The sequence below is a fragment of the Eleutherodactylus coqui genome, chromosome 5, assembly GCF_035609145.1.
Source record: "Eleutherodactylus coqui strain aEleCoq1 chromosome 5, aEleCoq1.hap1, whole genome shotgun sequence".
In the NCBI taxonomy this organism is placed as follows: Eukaryota; Metazoa; Chordata; class Amphibia; order Anura; family Eleutherodactylidae; genus Eleutherodactylus; species Eleutherodactylus coqui.
In genome coordinates, this window is record NC_089841.1 from 5,233,670 (window position 1) to 5,252,301 (window position 18,632).

At 60.2% G+C, this 18,632-nt stretch overlaps 1 protein-coding gene across 2 annotated transcripts in view; it reads left to right on the top strand.

Moving 5' to 3' along the window:
• LOC136627272 (dual specificity testis-specific protein kinase 2-like) overlaps positions 1-18,340 on the top strand; it is an 85,890-nt gene extending 67,550 nt beyond the window's left edge. For both annotated transcript variants that reach the window (XM_066602244.1, XM_066602245.1), the window contains one exon: positions 13,222-18,340. In XM_066602244.1, the coding sequence (XP_066458341.1) occupies positions 13,222-14,843 (1,622 nt within the window). In that variant the 3' untranslated portion in view covers positions 14,844-18,340. The remainder of the gene's footprint in view (positions 1-13,221) is intronic.
• Positions 18,341-18,632: the final 292 nt, after the last annotated feature.

An 18,632-nucleotide genomic window follows, 5' to 3' on the forward strand; every position in this document is an offset into this window, starting at 1 on the left:
ATCGGTCAGAGGTGTGGATGGGAGAGGGACAGGAATAGGTGGAGGGAACCAGAGGAGGTGTGGAGGGGAGAGGGGCCAGAGGTGGTGTGGAGGGGAGAGGGATCGGTCAGAGGTGCGTGGGGAGAGGGACCAGAGGAGGTGTGGAGGGCAGAGGGACCGGTAGAAGGGGAGAGGGACTGGTAGGAGGTGCGAGGGGAGAGGGACCGGTGGGAGGTGCGAGGGGAGAGGGACCGGTGGGAGGTGCGAGGGGAGAGGGACCGGTGGGAGGTGCGAGGGGAGAGGGACCGGTGGGAGGTGCGAGGGGAGAGGGACCGGTGGGAGGTGCGAGGGGAGAGGGACCGGTGGGAGGTGCGAGGGGAGAGGGACCGGTAGGAGGTGCGAGGGGAGAGGGACCGGAGGAGGTGTAGAGGGGAGAGTGACTGGAAGAGGTGCGAGGGGAGAGGGAGCGGAGAAGGTGTGGAGGAGAAAGTGACCGAAGAAGATGCGAGCGAAGTGAGAGCGGAGGAGGGGTGGAGCAGATAGGGACCCAAATGAGGTGCGATTGAAGTGGGTGTGGAGGGAAAAGGAAGCGGAGGAGGTGTGGAGGGGAAAGGAACTGGAGGAGGTGTCGAGAGGAAAGGGACTGGAGAAGGTGTGGAGGGGAGAAGGACCGGAGGAGGTGTGGAGGGGAAAGGAACTGGAGGAGGTGTCGAGAGGAAAGGGACCGGAGGAAGTGTGGAGGGGAGAGGGAGTGGAGGGGGTGTGGAGGGGAGAGGGAGCGGAGGGGGTGTGGAGGGGAGAGAGCGGAGGGGGTGTGGAGGGGAGAGGGACCGGAGGGGGTGTGGAGGAGAGAGGGACCGGAGGGGGTGTGGAGGGGAGAGGGAGCGGAGGAGGTGTGAAGGGGAGAGGAAGCGAAGGAGGTGTGGAAGGGAGAGGTAACGGAGGAGGTGTAGAGGGGAGAGGTAACGGAGGAGGTGTGGAGGGAAATGGTAACGGAGGAGGTGTGGAGGAGAGAGGGATCGGTAGCAGGTGTGTGGGAAGAGGGACCGGAGGAGGTGTGGAGGGCAGAGGGACCGGAGGAGGTGTGGAGGGCAGAGGGACCTGAGGAGGTGTGGAGGGCAGAGGGACCTGAGGAGGTGTGGAGGGGAGAGGTAACGGAGGAGGTGTGGAGGGGAGAGGTAACGGAGGAGGTGTGGAGGGGAGAGGGAGCAGAGGGGGTGTGGAGGGGAGAGGTAACGGAGGAGGTGTGGAGGGGAGAGGTAACGGAGGAGGTGTGGAGGGGAGAGGTAACGGAGGAGGTGTGGAGGGCAGAGGGACCGGAGGAGGTGTGGACGGCAGAGTAACTGGTAGGAGGTGCGAGGGGAGAGGGACCGGTAGGATGTGCGAGGGGAGAGGGACCAGAGGAGGTGTAGAGGGGAGAGTGACTGGAAGAGGTGCAAGGGGAGAGGGAACGGAGAAGGTGTGGAGGGGAAAGTGACCGGAGAAGATGCAAGCGAAGTGAGAGCGGAGGAGGAGAGAGGGACCCGTAGGAGGTGTGGAGGGGAGAGGGAGCAGAGGAGGTGTGGACGGTAGAGGGACCAGAGGAGGTGTGGAGGGGAGGGGTAGCGGAGGAGGTCTGGAGGAGGTGTTGAGGGGAGAGGTAGCGGAGGAGCCGTGGAAGGGAGAGGTAGTAGAGGAGGGGAGAAGGGGGGTATGTAGGGGAGAGGGAGCTGAGTAGGTGTGGAGGGGAGAAGGAGCGGAGGAGGTGTTGAAGGGAGAGCGATCGGTAGGAGGTGTGAAGGGGAGAGGGAGCGGAGAAGGTGTTAAAAGAGATGGAGTGGTGAAGGTGTGGAGGGGAAAGTGACCAGAGAAGATGCAAGTGAACAGAGAGCAGAGGAGGTGCCAGCAGAGGGAGCGAAGGAGGTGAGCAGGGGAAAGGAACCAGAGGAGGTGTGGAGGGGAGAGGGGCCGGAGGAGGTGTGGAGGGGAGAGGGATCGGTCGGAGGTGCGTGGGACTGGAGGAGGTGTGGAGGGCAGGGGGCCTGGAGGAGGTGCGAGGGGAGAGGGACCGGTAGGAGGTGCGAGGGGAGAGGGACCGGTAGGAGGTGCGAGGGGAGAGGGACCGGTAGGAGGTGCGAGGGGAGAGGGACCGGTTGGAGGTGCGAGGGTAGAGGGTTCGGTAGGAGGTGCGAGGGGAGAGGGACCGGAGGAGGTGTAGAGGGGAGAGTGACTGGAAGAGGTGCGAGGGGAGAGGGAGTGGAGAAGGTGTGGAGGTGAAAGTGACCGAAGAAGGTGCAAGCGAAGTGAGAGCGCAGGAGGGGTGGAGGGGAAAGGAACCGGAGGAGGTGTGGAGGGGAAAGGAGCTGGAGGAGGTGTCGAGAGGAAAGGGACCGGAGGAGGTGTGGAGGGGGAGGGACCGGAGGAGGTGTCGAGGGGAGAGGGATCGGAGGGGGTGTGGAGGGGAGAGGGACTGGAGAAGGTGTGGATAGGAGAGGGAGTGGAGGAGGTGTGGAGGGGAGAGGGACTGGAGGAGGTGCGAGTGGAGACAGACCGGAAGAAGGTGCGAGGGAGCGGAGGAGGTGTGGAGGGGAGAGGGAGCAGAGGAGGTGTGGAGGGGAGAGGGACCGGAGGAGGTGTGGAGGGGAGAGGGACCGGAGGAGGTGTGGAGGGGAGAGGGACCGGAGGAGGTGTGGAGGGGAGAGGGACCGGAGGAGGTGTGGAGGGGAGAGGGACCGGAGGAGGTGTGGAGGGGAGAGGGACCGGAGGAGGTGTGGAGGGGAGAAGGACCGGAGGAGATGTGGAGGGGAGAGGGACCGGAGGAGGTGTGGAGGGGAGAGGGACCGGAGGAGGTGTGGAGGGGAGAGGGACCGGAGGAGGTGTGGAGGGGAGAGGGACCGGGGAGGTGTGGAGGGGAGAGGGAGCAGAGGAGTGTGGAGGGGAGCAGAGGAGTGTGGAGGGGAGCAGAGGAGGTGTGGAGGGTAGAGGGACCAGAGGAGGTGTGGAGGGGAGGGGTAGCGGAGGAGGTCTGGAGGAGGTGTGGAGGGGAGAGGTAGCGGAGGAGCCGTGGAAGGGAGAGGGAGTAGAGGAGGTGTGGAGGGGAGAGGAAGCGAAGGAGGTGTGGAAGGGAGAGGTAACGGAGGAGGTGTAGAGGGGAGAGGTAACGGAGGAGGTGTGGAGGGAAGAGGTAACGGAGGAGGTGTGGAGGAGAGAGGGATCGGTAGCAGGTGTGTGGGAAGAGGGACCGGAGGAGGTGTGGAGGGCAGAGGGACCGGAGGAGGTGTGGAGGGCAGAGGGAACGGAGGAGGTGTGGAGGGCAGAGGGACCTGAGGAGGTGTGGAGGGGAGAGGTAACGGAGGAGGTGTGGAGGGGAGAGGTAACAGAGGAGGTGTGGAGGGGAGAGGTAACAGAGGAGGTGTGGAGGGGAGAGGTAACGGAGGGGGTGTGGAGGGGAGAGGTAACGGAGGAGGTGTGGAGGGGAGAGGTAACGGAGGAGGTGTGGAGGGGAGAGGTAGCGGAGGAGGTGTGGAGGGGAGAGGTAGCGGAGGAGGTGTGGAGGGGAGAGGTAACGAAGGAGGTGTGGAGGGGAGAGGTAACGGAGGAGGTGTAGAAGGGAGAGGTAACGGAGGAGTTGTGGAGGGAAGAGGTAACGGAGGAGGTGTGGAGGAGAGAGGGATCGGTAGCAGGTGTGTGGGGAGAGGGACCGGAGGAGGTGTGGAGGGCAGAGGGATCGGAGGAGGTGTGGAGGGCAGAGTAACTGGTAGGAGGTGCGGGGGGAGAGGGACCGGTAGGATGTGCGAGGGGAGAGGGACCAGAGGAGGTGTAGAGGGGAGAGTGACTGGAAGAGGTGCAAGGGGAGAGGGAGCGGATAAGGTGTGGAGGGGAAAGTGACCGGAGAAGATGCAAGCGAAGTGAGAGCGGAGGAGGAGAGAGGGACCCGTAGGAGGTGTGGAGGGGAGAGGGACAGGAAGAGGTGGAGGGAACCAGAGGAGGTGTGGAGGGGAGAGGGGCCAGAGGTGGTGTGGAGGGGAGAGGGATCGGTCAGAGGTGTGGATGGGAGAGGGACAGGAATAGGTGGAGGGAACCAGAGGAGGTGTGGAGGGGAGAGGGGCCAGAGGTGGTGTGGAGGGGAGAGGGATCGGTCAGAGGTGCGTGGGGAGAGGGACCAGAGGAGGTGTGGAGGGCAGAGGGACCGGTAGAAGGGGAGAGGGACTGGTAGGAGGTGCGAGGGGAGAGGGACCGGTGGGAGGTGCGAGGGGAGAGGGACCGGTGGGAGGTGCGAGGGGAGAGGGACCGGTGGGAGGTGCGAGGGGAGAGGGATCGGTGGGAGGTGCGAGGGGAGAGGGACCGGTGGGAGGTGCGAGGGGAGAGGGACCGGTGGGAGGTGCGAGGGGAGAGGGACCGGTGGGAGGTGCGAGGGGAGAGGGACCGGTGGGAGGTGCGAGGGGAGAGGGACCGGTGGGAGGTGCGAGGGGAGAGGGACCGGTAGGAGGTGCGAGGGGAGAGGGACCGGAGGAGGTGTAGAGGGGAGAGTGACTGGAAGAGGTGCGAGGGGAGAGGGAGCGGAGAAGGTGTGGAGGAGAAAGTGACCGAAGAAGATGCGAGCGAAGTGAGAGCGGAGGAGGGGTGGAGGGGATAGGGACCCAAATGAGGTGCGATTGAAGTGGGTGTGGAGGGAAAAGGAAGCGGAGGAGGTGTGGAGGGGAGAGGAAGCGAAGGAGGTGTGGAAGGGAGAGGTAACGGAGGAGGTGTAGAGGGGAGAGGTAACGGAGGAGGTGTGGAGGGAAGAGGTAACGGAGGAGGTGTGGAGGAGAGAGGGATCGGTAGCAGGTGTGTGGGAAGAGGGACCGGAGGAGGTGTGGAGGGCAGAGGGACCGAAGGAGGTGTAGAGGGCAGAGGGAACGGAGGAGGTGTGGAGGGCAGAGGGACCTGAGGAGGTGTGGAGGGGAGAGGTAACGGAGGAGGTGTGGAGGGGAGAGGTAACGGAGGAGGTGTGGAGGGGAGAGGTAACGGAGGGGGTGTGGAGGGGAGAGGTAACGGAGGAGGTGTGGAGGGGAGAGGTAACGGAGGAGGTGTGGAGGGGAGAGGTAACGGAGGAGGTGTGGAGGGGAGAGGTAGCGGAGGAGGTGTGGAGGGGAGAGGTAGCGGAGGAGGTGTGGAGGGGAGAGGTAACGAAGGAGGTGTGGAGGGGAGAGGTAACGGAGGAGGTGTAGAAGGGAGAGGTAACGGAGGAGTTGTGGAGGGAAGAGGTAACGGAGGAGGTGTGGAGGAGAGAGGGATCGGTAGCAGGTGTGTGGGGAGAGGGACCGGAGGAGGTGTGGAGGGCAGAGGGACCGGAGGAGGTGTGGAGGGCAGAGTAACTGGTAGGAGGTGCGGGGGGAGAGGGACCGGTAGGATGTGCGAGGGGAGAGGGACCAGAGGAGGTGTAGAGGGGAGAGTGACTGGAAGAGGTGCAAGGGGAGAGGGAGCGGATAAGGTGTGGAGGGGAAAGTGACCGGAGAAGATGCAAGCGAAGTGAGAGCGGAGGAGGAGAGAGGGACCCGTAGGAGGTGTGGAGGGGAGAGGGACAGGAAGAGGTGGAGGGAACCAGAGGAGGTGTGGAGGGGAGAGGGGCCAGAGGTGGTGTGGAGGGGAGAGGGATCGGTCAGAGGTGTGGATGGGAGAGGGACAGGAATAGGTGGAGGGAACCAGAGGAGGTGTGGAGGGGAGAGGGGCCAGAGGTGGTGTGGAGGGGAGAGGGATCGGTCAGAGGTGCGTGGGGAGAGGGACCAGAGGAGGTGTGGAGGGCAGAGGGACCGGTAGAAGGGGAGAGGGACTGGTAGGAGGTGCGAGGGGAGAGGGACCGGTGGGAGGTGCGAGGGGAGAGGGACCGGTGGGAGGTGCGAGGGGAGAGGGACCGGTGGGAGGTGCGAGGGGAGAGGGACCGGTGGGAGGTGCGAGGGGAGAGGGACCGGTGGGAGGTGCGAGGGGAGAGGGACCGGTAGGAGGTGCGAGGGGAGAGGGACCGGAGGAGGTGTAGAGGGGAGAGTGACTGGAAGAGGTGCGAGGGGAGAGGGAGCGGAGAAGGTGTGGAGGAGAAAGTGACCGAAGAAGATGCGAGCGAAGTGAGAGCGGAGGAGGGGTGGAGCAGATAGGGACCCAAATGAGGTGCGATTGAAGTGGGTGTGGAGGGAAAAGGAAGCGGAGGAGGTGTGGAGGGGAAAGGAACTGGAGGAGGTGTCGAGAGGAAAGGGACTGGAGAAGGTGTGGAGGGGAGAAGGACCGGAGGAGGTGTGGAGGGGAAAGGAACTGGAGGAGGTGTCGAGAGGAAAGGGACCGGAGGAAGTGTGGAGGGGAGAGGGAGTGGAGGGGGTGTGGAGGGGAGAGGGAGCGGAGGGGGTGTGGAGGGGAGAGAGCGGAGGGGGTGTGGAGGGGAGAGGGACCGGAGGGGGTGTGGAGGAGAGAGGGACCGGAGGGGGTGTGGAGGGGAGAGGGAGCGGAGGAGGTGTGGAGGGGAGAGGAAGCGAAGGAGGTGTGGAAGGGAGAGGTAACGGAGGAGGTGTAGAGGGGAGAGGTAACGGAGGAGGTGTGGAGGGAAGAGGTAACGGAGGAGGTGTGGAGGAGAGAGGGATCGGTAGCAGGTGTGTGGGAAGAGGGACCGGAGGAGGTGTGGAGGGCAGAGGGACCGGAGGAGGTGTGGAGGGCAGAGGGACCTGAGGAGGTGTGGAGGGCAGAGGGACCTGAGGAGGTGTGGAGGGGAGAGGTAACGGAGGAGGTGTGGAGGGGAGAGGTAACGGAGGAGGTGTGGAGGGGAGAGGGAGCAGAGGGGGTGTGGAGGGGAGAGGTAACGGAGGAGGTGTGGAGGGGAGAGGTAACGGAGGAGGTGTGGAGGGGAGAGGTAACGGAGGAGGTGTGGAGGGCAGAGGGACCGGAGGAGGTGTGGACGGCAGAGTAACTGGTAGGAGGTGCGAGGGGAGAGGGACCGGTAGGATGTGCGAGGGGAGAGGGACCAGAGGAGGTGTAGAGGGGAGAGTGACTGGAAGAGGTGCAAGGGGAGAGGGAACGGAGAAGGTGTGGAGGGGAAAGTGACCGGAGAAGATGCAAGCGAAGTGAGAGCGGAGGAGGAGAGAGGGACCCGTAGGAGGTGTGGAGGGGAGAGGGAGCAGAGGAGGTGTGGACGGTAGAGGGACCAGAGGAGGTGTGGAGGGGAGGGGTAGCGGAGGAGGTCTGGAGGAGGTGTTGAGGGGAGAGGTAGCGGAGGAGCCGTGGAAGGGAGAGGTAGTAGAGGAGGGGAGAAGGGGGGTATGTAGGGGAGAGGGAGCTGAGTAGGTGTGGAGGGGAGAAGGAGCGGAGGAGGTGTTGAAGGGAGAGCGATCGGTAGGAGGTGTGAAGGGGAGAGGGAGCGGAGAAGGTGTTAAAAGAGATGGAGTGGTGAAGGTGTGGAGGGGAAAGTGACCAGAGAAGATGCAAGTGAACAGAGAGCAGAGGAGGTGCCAGCAGAGGGAGCGAAGGAGGTGAGCAGGGGAAAGGAACCAGAGGAGGTGTGGAGGGGAGAGGGGCCGGAGGAGGTGTGGAGGGGAGAGGGATCGGTCGGAGGTGCGTGGGACTGGAGGAGGTGTGGAGGGCAGGGGGCCTGGAGGAGGTGCGAGGGGAGAGGGACCGGTAGGAGGTGCGAGGGGAGAGGGACCGGTAGGAGGTGCGAGGGGAGAGGGACCGGTAGGAGGTGCGAGGGGAGAGGGACCGGTAGGAGGTGCGAGGGGAGAGGGACCGGTTGGAGGTGCGAGGGTAGAGGGTTCGGTAGGAGGTGCGAGGGGAGAGGGACCGGAGGAGGTGTAGAGGGGAGAGTGACTGGAAGAGGTGCGAGGGGAGAGGGAGTGGAGAAGGTGTGGAGGTGAAAGTGACCGAAGAAGGTGCAAGCGAAGTGAGAGCGCAGGAGGGGTGGAGGGGAAAGGAACCGGAGGAGGTGTGGAGGGGAAAGGAGCTGGAGGAGGTGTCGAGAGGAAAGGGACCGGAGGAGGTGTGGAGGGGGAGGGACCGGAGGAGGTGTCGAGGGGAGAGGGATCGGAGGGGGTGTGGAGGGGAGAGGGACTGGAGAAGGTGTGGATAGGAGAGGGAGTGGAGGAGGTGTGGAGGGGAGAGGGACTGGAGGAGGTGCGAGTGGAGACAGACCGGAAGAAGGTGCGAGGGAGCGGAGGAGGTGTGGAGGGGAGAGGGAGCAGAGGAGGTGTGGAGGGGAGAGGGACCGGAGGAGGTGTGGAGGGGAGAGGGACCGGAGGAGGTGTGGAGGGGAGAGGGACCGGAGGAGGTGTGGAGGGGAGAGGGACCGGAGGAGGTGTGGAGGGGAGAGGGACCGGAGGAGGTGTGGAGGGGAGAGGGACCGGAGGAGGTGTGGAGGGGAGAGGGACCGGAGGAGGTGTGGAGGGGAGAGGGACCGGAGGAGGTGTGGAGGGGAGAGGGACCGGAGGAGGTGTGGAGAGGAGAAGGACCGGAGGAGATGTGGAGGGGAGAGGGACCGGAGGAGGTGTGGAGGGGAGAGGGACCGGAGGAGGTGTGGAGGGGAGAGGGACCGGAGGAGGTGTGGAGGGGAGAGGGACCGGGGAGGTGTGGAGGGGAGAGGGAGCAGAGGAGTGTGGAGGGGAGCAGAGGAGTGTGGAGGGGAGCAGAGGAGGTGTGGAGGGTAGAGGGACCAGAGGAGGTGTGGAGGGGAGGGGTAGCGGAGGAGGTCTGGAGGAGGTGTGGAGGGGAGAGGTAGCGGAGGAGCCGTGGAAGGGAGAGGGAGTAGAGGAGGTGTGGAGGGGAGAAGGGGGGTATGGAGGGGAGAGGGAGCGGAGTAGGTGTGGAGGGGAGAAGGAGCGGAGGAGGTGTTGAAGGGAGAGCGATCGGTAGGAGGTGTGAAGGGGAGAGGGAGGGGAGAAGGTGTTAAAAGAGATGGAGTGGTGAAGGTGTGGAGGGGAAAGTGACCAGAGAAGATGCAAGTGAACAGAGAGCAGAGGAGGTGCCAGCAGAGGGAGCGAAGGAGGTGTGCAGGGGAAAGGAACCAGAGGGGGTGTGGAGGGGAGAGGAACCGGGGGAGGTGTGGAGGGGAAAGGGGCCAGAGGAGGTGTGGAGGGGAAAGGGGCCAGAGGAGGTGTGGAGGGGAGAGGGGTCGGGGAAGGGAGAGGGGTCGGGGAAGGTGTGAAGGGGAGAGGGGCCGGAGTTGGTGTGGAGGGGAGAGGGATCGGTCGGAGGTGCGTGGGGAGAGGGACCGGAGGAGGTGTGGAGGGCAGGGGGCCTGGAGGAGGTGTGGAGGGCAGGGGGCCTGGAGGAGGTGTGGAGGGCAGAGGGACCAGAGGGGGTGTGGAGGGGAGAGGGTGCGGAGGAGGTGTGGAGGGGAGAGGAAGCGAAGGAGGTGTGGAAGGGAGAGGTAACGGAGGAGGTGTAGAGGGGAGAGGTAACGGAGGAGGTGTGGAGGGAAGAGGTAACGGAGGAGGTGTGGAGGAGAGAGGGATCGGTAGCAGGTGTGTGGGAAGAGGGACCGGAGGAGGTGTGGAGGGCAGAGGGACCGGAGGAGGTGTGGAGGGCAGAGGGAACGGAGGAGGTGTGGAGGGCAGAGGGACCTGAGGAGGTGTGGAGGGGAGAGGTAACGGAGGAGGTGTGGAGGGGAGAGGTAACAGAGGAGGTGTGGAGGGGAGAGGTAACAGAGGAGGTGTGGAGGGGAGAGGTAACGGAGGGGGTGTGGAGGGGAGAGGTAACGGAGGAGGTGTGGAGGGGAGAGGTAACGGAGGAGGTGTGGAGGGGAGAGGTAGCGGAGGAGGTGTGGAGGGGAGAGGTAGCGGAGGAGGTGTGGAGGGGAGAGGTAACGAAGGAGGTGTGGAGGGGAGAGGTAACGGAGGAGGTGTAGAAGGGACAGGTAACGGAGGAGTTGTGGAGGGAAGAGGTAACGGAGGAGGTGTGGAGGAGAGAGGGATCGGTAGCAGGTGTGTGGGGAGAGGGACCGGAGGAGGTGTGGAGGGCAGAGGGACCGGAGGAGGTGTGGAGGGCAGAGTAACTGGTAGGAGGTGCGGGGGGAGAGGGACCGGTAGGATGTGCGAGGGGAGAGGGACCAGAGGAGGTGTAGAGGGGAGAGTGACTGGAAGAGGTGCAAGGGGAGAGGGAGCGGATAAGGTGTGGAGGGGAAAGTGACCGGAGAAGATGCAAGCGAAGTGAGAGCGGAGGAGGAGAGAGGGACCCGTAGGAGGTGTGGAGGGGAGAGGGACAGGAAGAGGTGGAGGGAACCAGAGGAGGTGTGGAGGGGAGAGGGGCCAGAGGTGGTGTGGAGGGGAGAGGGATCGGTCAGAGGTGTGGATGGGAGAGGGACAGGAATAGGTGGAGGGAACCAGTGGAGGGGAGAGGGGCCAGAGGTGGTGTGGAGGGGAGAGGGATCGGTCAGAGGTGCGTGGGGAGAGGGACCAGAGGAGGTGTGGAGGGCAGAGGGACCGGTAGAAGGGGAGAGGGACTGGTAGGAGGTGCGAGGGGAGAGGGACCGGTGGGAGGTGCGAGGGGAGAGGGACCGGTGGGAGGTGCGAGGGGAGAGGGACCGGTGGGAGGTGCGAGGGGAGAGGGACCGGTGGGAGGTGCGAGGGGAGAGGGACCGGTAGGAGGTGCGAGGGGAGAGGGACCGGAGGAGGTGTAGAGGGGAGAGTGACTGGAAGAGGTGCGAGGGGAGAGGGAGCGGAGAAGGTGTGGAGGAGAAAGTGACCGAAGAAGATGCGAGCGAAGTGAGAGCGGAGGAGGGGTGGAGCAGATAGGGACCCAAATGAGGTGCGATTGAAGTGGGTGTGGAGGGAAAAGGAAGCGGAGGAGGTGTGGAGGGGAAAGGAACTGGAGGAGGTGTCGAGAGGAAAGGGACTGGAGAAGGTGTGGAGGGGAGAAGGACCGGAGGAGGTGTGGAGGGGAAAGGAACTGGAGGAGGTGTCGAGAGGAAAGGGACCGGAGGAAGTGTGGAGGGGAGAGGGAGTGGAGGGGGTGTGGAGGGGAGAGGGAGCGGAGGGGGTGTGGAGGGGAGAGAGCGGAGGGGGTGTGGAGGGGAGAGGGACCGGAGGGGGTGTGGAGGAGAGAGGGACCGGAGGGGGTGTGGAGGGGAGAGGGAGCGGAGGAGGTGTGGAGGGGAGAGGAAGCGAAGGAGGTGTGGAAGGGAGAGGTAACGGAGGAGGTGTAGAGGGGAGAGGTAACGGAGGAGGTGTGGAGGGAAGAGGTAACGGAGGAGGTGTGGAGGAGAGAGGGATCGGTAGCAGGTGTGTGGGAAGAGGGACCGGAGGAGGTGTGGAGGGCAGAGGGACCGGAGGAGGTGTGGAGGGCAGAGGGACCTGAGGAGGTGTGGAGGGCAGAGGGACCTGAGGAGGTGTGGAGGGGAGAGGTAACGGAGGAGGTGTGGAGGGGAGAGGTAACGGAGGAGGTGTGGAGGGGAGAGGGAGCAGAGGGGGTGTGGAGGGGAGAGGTAACGGAGGAGGTGTGGAGGGGAGAGGTAACGGAGGAGGTGTGGAGGGGAGAGGTAACGGAGGAGGTGTGGAGGGCAGAGGGACCGGAGGAGGTGTGGACGGCAGAGTAACTGGTAGGAGGTGCGAGGGGAGAGGGACCGGTAGGATGTGCGAGGGGAGAGGGACCAGAGGAGGTGTAGAGGGGAGAGTGACTGGAAGAGGTGCAAGGGGAGAGGGAACGGAGAAGGTGTGGAGGGGAAAGTGACCGGAGAAGATGCAAGCGAAGTGAGAGCGGAGGAGGAGAGAGGGACCCGTAGGAGGTGTGGAGGGGAGAGGGAGCAGAGGAGGTGTGGACGGTAGAGGGACCAGAGGAGGTGTGGAGGGGAGGGGTAGCGGAGGAGGTCTGGAGGAGGTGTTGAGGGGAGAGGTAGCGGAGGAGCCGTGGAAGGGAGAGGTAGTAGAGGAGGGGAGAAGGGGGGTATGTAGGGGAGAGGGAGCTGAGTAGGTGTGGAGGGGAGAAGGAGCGGAGGAGGTGTTGAAGGGAGAGCGATCGGTAGGAGGTGTGAAGGGGAGAGGGAGCGGAGAAGGTGTTAAAAGAGATGGAGTGGTGAAGGTGTGGAGGGGAAAGTGACCAGAGAAGATGCAAGTGAACAGAGAGCAGAGGAGGTGCCAGCAGAGGGAGCGAAGGAGGTGAGCAGGGGAAAGGAACCAGAGGAGGTGTGGAGGGGAGAGGGGCCGGAGGAGGTGTGGAGGGGAGAGGGATCGGTCGGAGGTGCGTGGGACTGGAGGAGGTGTGGAGGGCAGGGGGCCTGGAGGAGGTGCGAGGGGAGAGGGACCGGTAGGAGGTGCGAGGGGAGAGGGACCGGTAGGAGGTGCGAGGGGAGAGGGACCGGTAGGAGGTGCGAGGGGAGAGGGACCGGTTGGAGGTGCGAGGGTAGAGGGTTCGGTAGGAGGTGCGAGGGGAGAGGGACCGGAGGAGGTGTAGAGGGGAGAGTGACTGGAAGAGGTGCGAGGGGAGAGGGAGTGGAGAAGGTGTGGAGGTGAAAGTGACCGAAGAAGGTGCAAGCGAAGTGAGAGCGCAGGAGGGGTGGAGGGGAAAGGAACCGGAGGAGGTGTGGAGGGGAAAGGAGCTGGAGGAGGTGTCGAGAGGAAAGGGACCGGAGGAGGTGTGGAGGGGAGAGGGACTTGGGGAGGTGTGGAGGGGAGAGGGACTGGAGAAGGTGTGGAGGGGAGAGGGACCGGAGGGGGTGTGGAGGGAAGAGAGACCAGAGGAGGTGTGGATGGGAGAGGGACTGGAGAAGGTGTTGGGGGGGAGAGGAATTGGAGAAGGTGTGGAGGGGAGAGGGGCCGGAGGAGGTTTGGAGGAGAGAGGGATCGGTAGGAGGTGCGTGGGGGGAGGGTCAGAAGAGTTGTGGAGGGCAGAGTGACCAGAAGAGGTGTGAGCGGAGAGGGAGTGAAGTAGGTGTGAAGCTGGGAGTGGCTATTTAGACTGCATTAACTAGGCAGCTGGAGTTAGCAGTACATACCTAGTAAAAGGGGGGTGGAATTTATTGCTCCCCTTAGATAAAGCAACAAGGCTAAGTTGAGATGCTAATTATGGAGGTGAATGGCCGAAATGACTAAAAACCAACCTGCATGACTTACCCTCTACTGCGCATTATACATTGACTCCACTCCGCAGTTATCGCCATGATTTACCCTCCGCTTAGGTTGACCTATAGGACAGTGCCCAACCTCATACTCTACAGGATTGTTCTTAAGGTGTGCCCTGTACCCCTAGAGGCTGCTGGCACCTCCCCAATCCACGAACATCGTCTATTATAATGTTACAACAAGGTTTTCTACTTTATAGGTAAAGGAAGATGTTCTGAACGTGACGATAATAACAAGCGAACCTGGGATCTCCCTGCCCCACCAGACCAGCGCCTGTCTCGGAGTCAATCCGACATGTTCTCTCCTCAGGCGCCACTAGCCCTCCGTTCTCATGGTCGCCACACAGACCTGTTACCTGATGCTCCAGCTCACTTCAATCCTTTCTCTCAGCGAGAAGATCTTAAAGGTGGAAGAATCAAACTCTATGATACCCCAAGCAAATCCGTGATCTCACTAACCTTTGACCTCCCCCCACCAATGTCCTACCAGTTGAGCAGCCCAGTTACTCCTGAGCCCATGGTGGACGCCCAGTGTGACTTTTCTGACTTGTTGACAAGGCCAAGACGATGCCGATCCCTTCCTTCCTCACCTGAAGTTGTGCGTAAAGGGAGTCCGTGCCCTGTTACCACCCCAGTCCAAAGGGGCCATCGAGATAAAGGAGAGAGCGCTGACTTCTGGCACACACCTACCTTAGGTTCTGTAGAGACAGACTGCAGAGACACCAGGACAGTCAATGGCTTCATACCAGACGATTTTCCAAGCTCTCTGTCCATGGAGAACTCACCCACTAATCTGTCAATAAGTGGGAAATCTCCAAAAAATCTGCAGTCCAATGGGATTTCCGGCCCTCTGTTGGACAAAGACTGGACTTTAAACAGCAGCACTGAACCTCCCGGACCGGAATGGAGAACAATGCAGCATTCTGATGGGCAAATTCTCAGCGAGACACTTATGGACTACATTAAGGAGACTACAGAAGGGGGCGTTATACACTCTAATGGAGGCAAGACTGCAAGAAGCCCTTTATGTGAAGAGATTGAGCCACAGGGGCAGGAAATCATCGATGCTCCCACCACTGTTTACGAGTGGAAGAGCGATCACTTCCCCGGAAATCTTTCTGCTTCAGGAGATTTAAAACCTCCAGATGGATCCAAGAACTGTAACAGAAAGTGGAAACCCAATTCGGCATCATCGGGGAGTCATCCGGAGCCGGACTACCCCGGTACTGGCGAACCCATGGATTGCTCAAGCAGTCCTGACAGCACCGAAGAGAATACTTTCTGCAGACGGCCGCCACACTTACACACTAACAGTTCTCTCCTTGCCTCTTCCTCTCCTCCTCACTCCTCGTCATCTTCCACACCTTCGTCTTCCCGTTCCCCTTCCCCTCCAGTCAGCACGTGGCAACTAGAGCCACAAAGTTCTCCGAACGGGGCGAGCCTCGCAGACAACAACAATGTAGTCAGCAGCAGGCCCATCCGGTGGGTCGGACTGCTCAATCCACATCCGTTGGGTTCTCTGGAGGGTAATCTATGGGAAGGAAGCTTGCCTGGTCTTGGCTGTGAAGGGGCAGAGAGCGGCAGCATGGCTCCTCTCCACGCGTCCTCCAGCTCTGTCCTGGACCACGAGGAGACCGTATCCTGTCCCGCCTGCTGTTTGGGGGGTTTTAGTTTTATATCAGTATGTCGAAGATCACCCCCAGACACATCCCGCTATCAGAACCTGAACTGTGAGGCCAGCCGAGGACTCATTAACCCAGCGCCGAGGCTGAGCACTCCCCGACCAGGACCCAGTAGGAAGCTGCCAGAAGCACAGACTTAGTTGTGCTCGCATGTACCGACAACACCAGTTCTGTACCGAGGGGTGCCGGCTGTGGCGGCTTTGTTTACATACGTTGGAGTGGTCATTCGCTCCGATTCACGTCTTTGCCCGGCCTTTGCACTCTGCTTTAGCTACTAGCGGTGCAGACAAGCGAAGACAGAACAAAAAATGGTTTGTTATATTAAAAAAAAAGTCCTCAGCGTGTGATGCACAAGCTTGGCTACAATCTCTTGGTCCTCTGGGTATATTTATGTCTAGCAGCTCCCCGTCCATCCATGCTATAAGTTTTCATGTCGTACGAAAATGGTGGAAGTGGATGGCATGCAGTCTGCAGGTTCGTGAGCCCACAATACATAGAAATGTCTAGAACTCTGCAGAGCTATGTTACTGTATGATGATTCCCCAGAACAGTGCGGCCATCTGGCCAGGTGGAACTCCCCACAACCTGTCTAGACCTCGTTGCAGCAGCAGCTCGTCTTGGACAGTACGTTGCGGCAGCAGCTCGTCTTGGACAGTACGTTGCAGCAGCAGCTCGTCTTGGACAGTACGTTGCAGCAGCAGCTCGTCTTGGACAGTACGTTGCAGCAGCAGCTCGTCTTGGACAGTACGTTGCAGCAGCAGCTCGTCTTGGACAGTACGTTGCGGCAGCAGCTCGTCTTGTCCAGTACGTTGCGGCAGCAGATTGTCTTGTACGGTACCTTGCAGCTGCAGCAGCTCGTTTTGGACAGTACCTTGCAGCTGCAGCAGCTCGTCTTGGACAGTACGTTGCAGCAGCAGCTCGTCTTGGACAACACAGTTTGCAAGTCATGCAAGGTAATCTAACTAACAGTGGTTGGCGTGAACCTAAGTGGAGTATACAGGGGCTCTGTTGCTGTATATCAGGTCTTAAAGCAGAGCTCATGGGTTACCGGTTAACATCACCTGCAGGAAGCAGCCATGCTTCTGCTGATTTATTGGGGAGTGACTTGTGCCATGCAGCGCCCGGCATCTCCATAACGCTAGAATATGCTGCTACCCGTGGGCAGGTGATCGCTGCCCCCACATCACATGAGGAATGGGGACACTTGGTTAAATGTACTTGAAAAGACAGTGGGAGGATGGGGTCGCTGATACGGACATGGGGCTGCCTGCCCCCGGCCCCATGACTAACGCGCTTACATATTACATTAGACTACTGTGCAGCACCAGTTGTGAACACTACGTTTCCCACAATGCACTGCAGCAGAGAATCCGCTTAACACACACTGAACTAGCAGGGGGCATCTGAGAAGTGTGCGGTGGGTGCAAGCAAGATGGGTAGATTAGTGAATGCAGTTCTGGATGCGAGACCTACCCGGGATCTTCATCAGACCTGCGGCTGCAGAGCATCCACCTACCCAGGATCCTTATCAGACCTGCGGCTGCAGAGCATGCACCTACCAGGGATCCTTATCAGACCTGCGCCTGCAGAGCATGCACCTACCAGGGATCCTTATCAGACCTGCGGCTGCAGAGCATCCACCTACCCGGGATCCTTATCAGACCTGCGGCTGCAGAGCATCCGCCTACCCGGGATCCTTATCAGACCTGCGGCTGCAGAGCATCCACCTACCCGGGATCTTCATCACTTCTGACAATCTTGTCTCCAATCCCCCATTTTTTTTTTCGTTTTTCACTGTATTATCGCCAAAGCAAGCACTTTATCCCACATTGAACCTTGTCGCCCCCTGCAGGTTCCAGCGTGACGCACTTTACGTCCCATCACTGAAGTTATAGAACAGCTTTGCTCTGGTGGTGATGACCTGGTCCTTTATCAGTGATCAGCACTTTTTCTTTGTCCTGGTAATGCTACTGACACTTTTGGGAAACTTAAATGTTGTCTAGTTTCAAACTATTGATGGCCTATCTGCAGGATAGATCAATAGTATAGCAGCGGAGGTCTAGCGCCTGCGACTCCTACCAATCGGGTGTTCAAGGGAACACTGTGCTTGTATACTGAGCTAAATTCTGCAGGAAGCAAACAGCTCCATTCTCATTGCAGTGGTCAGTCTTGGTATTACAGGCAAAATTCTCATTGAAGTGAATGACCTGCAATACCAAGCCTGACCACTGCTGTGGGAATGGCGCTGTCTACTTCCTGCAGAAATTAGTGGAGTGAATGTGCACAACAAGCTGGTGAACAGCTGATTAAAGGACTCTTGCTATCTGCTACTGATGGCTTGACCAAAGCATAGGCCATTGATAGTTTACAGCTGGATAACCCCTTTAAGCACTTAATCCCCCATTACCCCTCCCCATCTACCCCCTGAATGCCAGTGTCATCGTCACTTCTAGTTCACACTGCTTTACACTACCTCAATGTGTGTAACACTGACCCCCGCATGGTGTAGGGCATTCTCAAGAACCTTCTGCGACTTTGGTTTTTGTTCTCCACCATTCACTCTGCTGCTTTGTGCAATTGAAAAGCACTGCAAACTCTGTCAGATCTGCTCCACGTACCCGGAGGGTCCAGACGGAATACTTATTTGCGCGTTTCTACTCCTTTTGGTCTTATAGACATGGGTATCGATCACCTGGAGAGTCATGGGTGGCTCTATGGAAATGTCCTGATTGTGTGGTTGTAGAGCATTGATGGCCTATCCATGGGATAGGTCATCTATATTAGGTTGGTGAAGGTTTGCCACCTGGGACCCCATTGATCAACTGTTTTCTGGGCTGATGCACTCAGGCACTGAGCTGATTTGTGCAGGAAGCAAAGAGCTCCCTTCCTGCTGTGGTGGCCAGACTGGGTATTGCAGGCCAGGTTCCTATTCATTTTAGTGGGAGCTGTGCATGCAATACCAAGCTAGGCCACTATAGTAGTAATGGAGCTGTCTGCTTCCTGCTCCAACAAGAGAACATCTGATTGGTGTGGGCTACCTGGGCAGCAGACCTCCGATGATCAACCGCTTAAAGAGCAATATTAAGGCGGCAGACAAAGTTCCCCTCTATGCAACCAGTGACACCCCAGCCTCCCCAGAGGCCGAGCCCCACAATCTGCTCGGATCCCATTTTCCTAGAGGCTTGTTGACCCCCATTTGTAGCACTGAAACAAGGGCTTCAGTCCCCAGCTGAACGGGTGTAGCAGACGGTCACCCCATGAAAAGATTGGGGTATCTCCTGGGCGCTGGGCCGCACCCATCATCTGACATTTCCGCCTTTGACTATTAAGGGCTCTACAATTGCGCGTTGCGTTGATCAGAGGAATCCCCACCGTTTTCGCTCTTGAATCTTTGACATTTTGCAGCCCGTTCTTTCTTTGAAGTTCGGGTTTTCAGTAATCCCCTCCCCCACTGTATATAAGGTTTCCGTTCTGCATCCCGCGGCCCGGACCTCGCACGGCCGCGCACTGCCGATTTGTCTTCATTTTCTTTGATTTTTATTGTATTATTTTGATGATGGTACCCAAAAAGAATGCGAGTAATATATACCGAGCTTATTTAAGACGTTTCAATAAAATTATATATTGCAAAGGACAACCGTGCCGCCTTTTATTACGGACCCGCCCCTTGTGAGAATGCGGCCCCAGCTGGAGCTCGCTACATGTCTGCAAGCATGAACTACTAAGGTTGGCGCCAATGAGTAGTGGGTGTGGTTAGGGGCGTGGCTTATCACAATTTACGTCTTTACCTCCATTATTCTAGTGGATGCAACTAGTAATTGTGACCCCGATATTAACAGCACCCCCAGTTGTGGCCCTTACAGTAATAGGGCCCCTATATCCTCAGCCTGCAGCTAGGGAGCAACTCCACACCATCAAGAATGTCACTG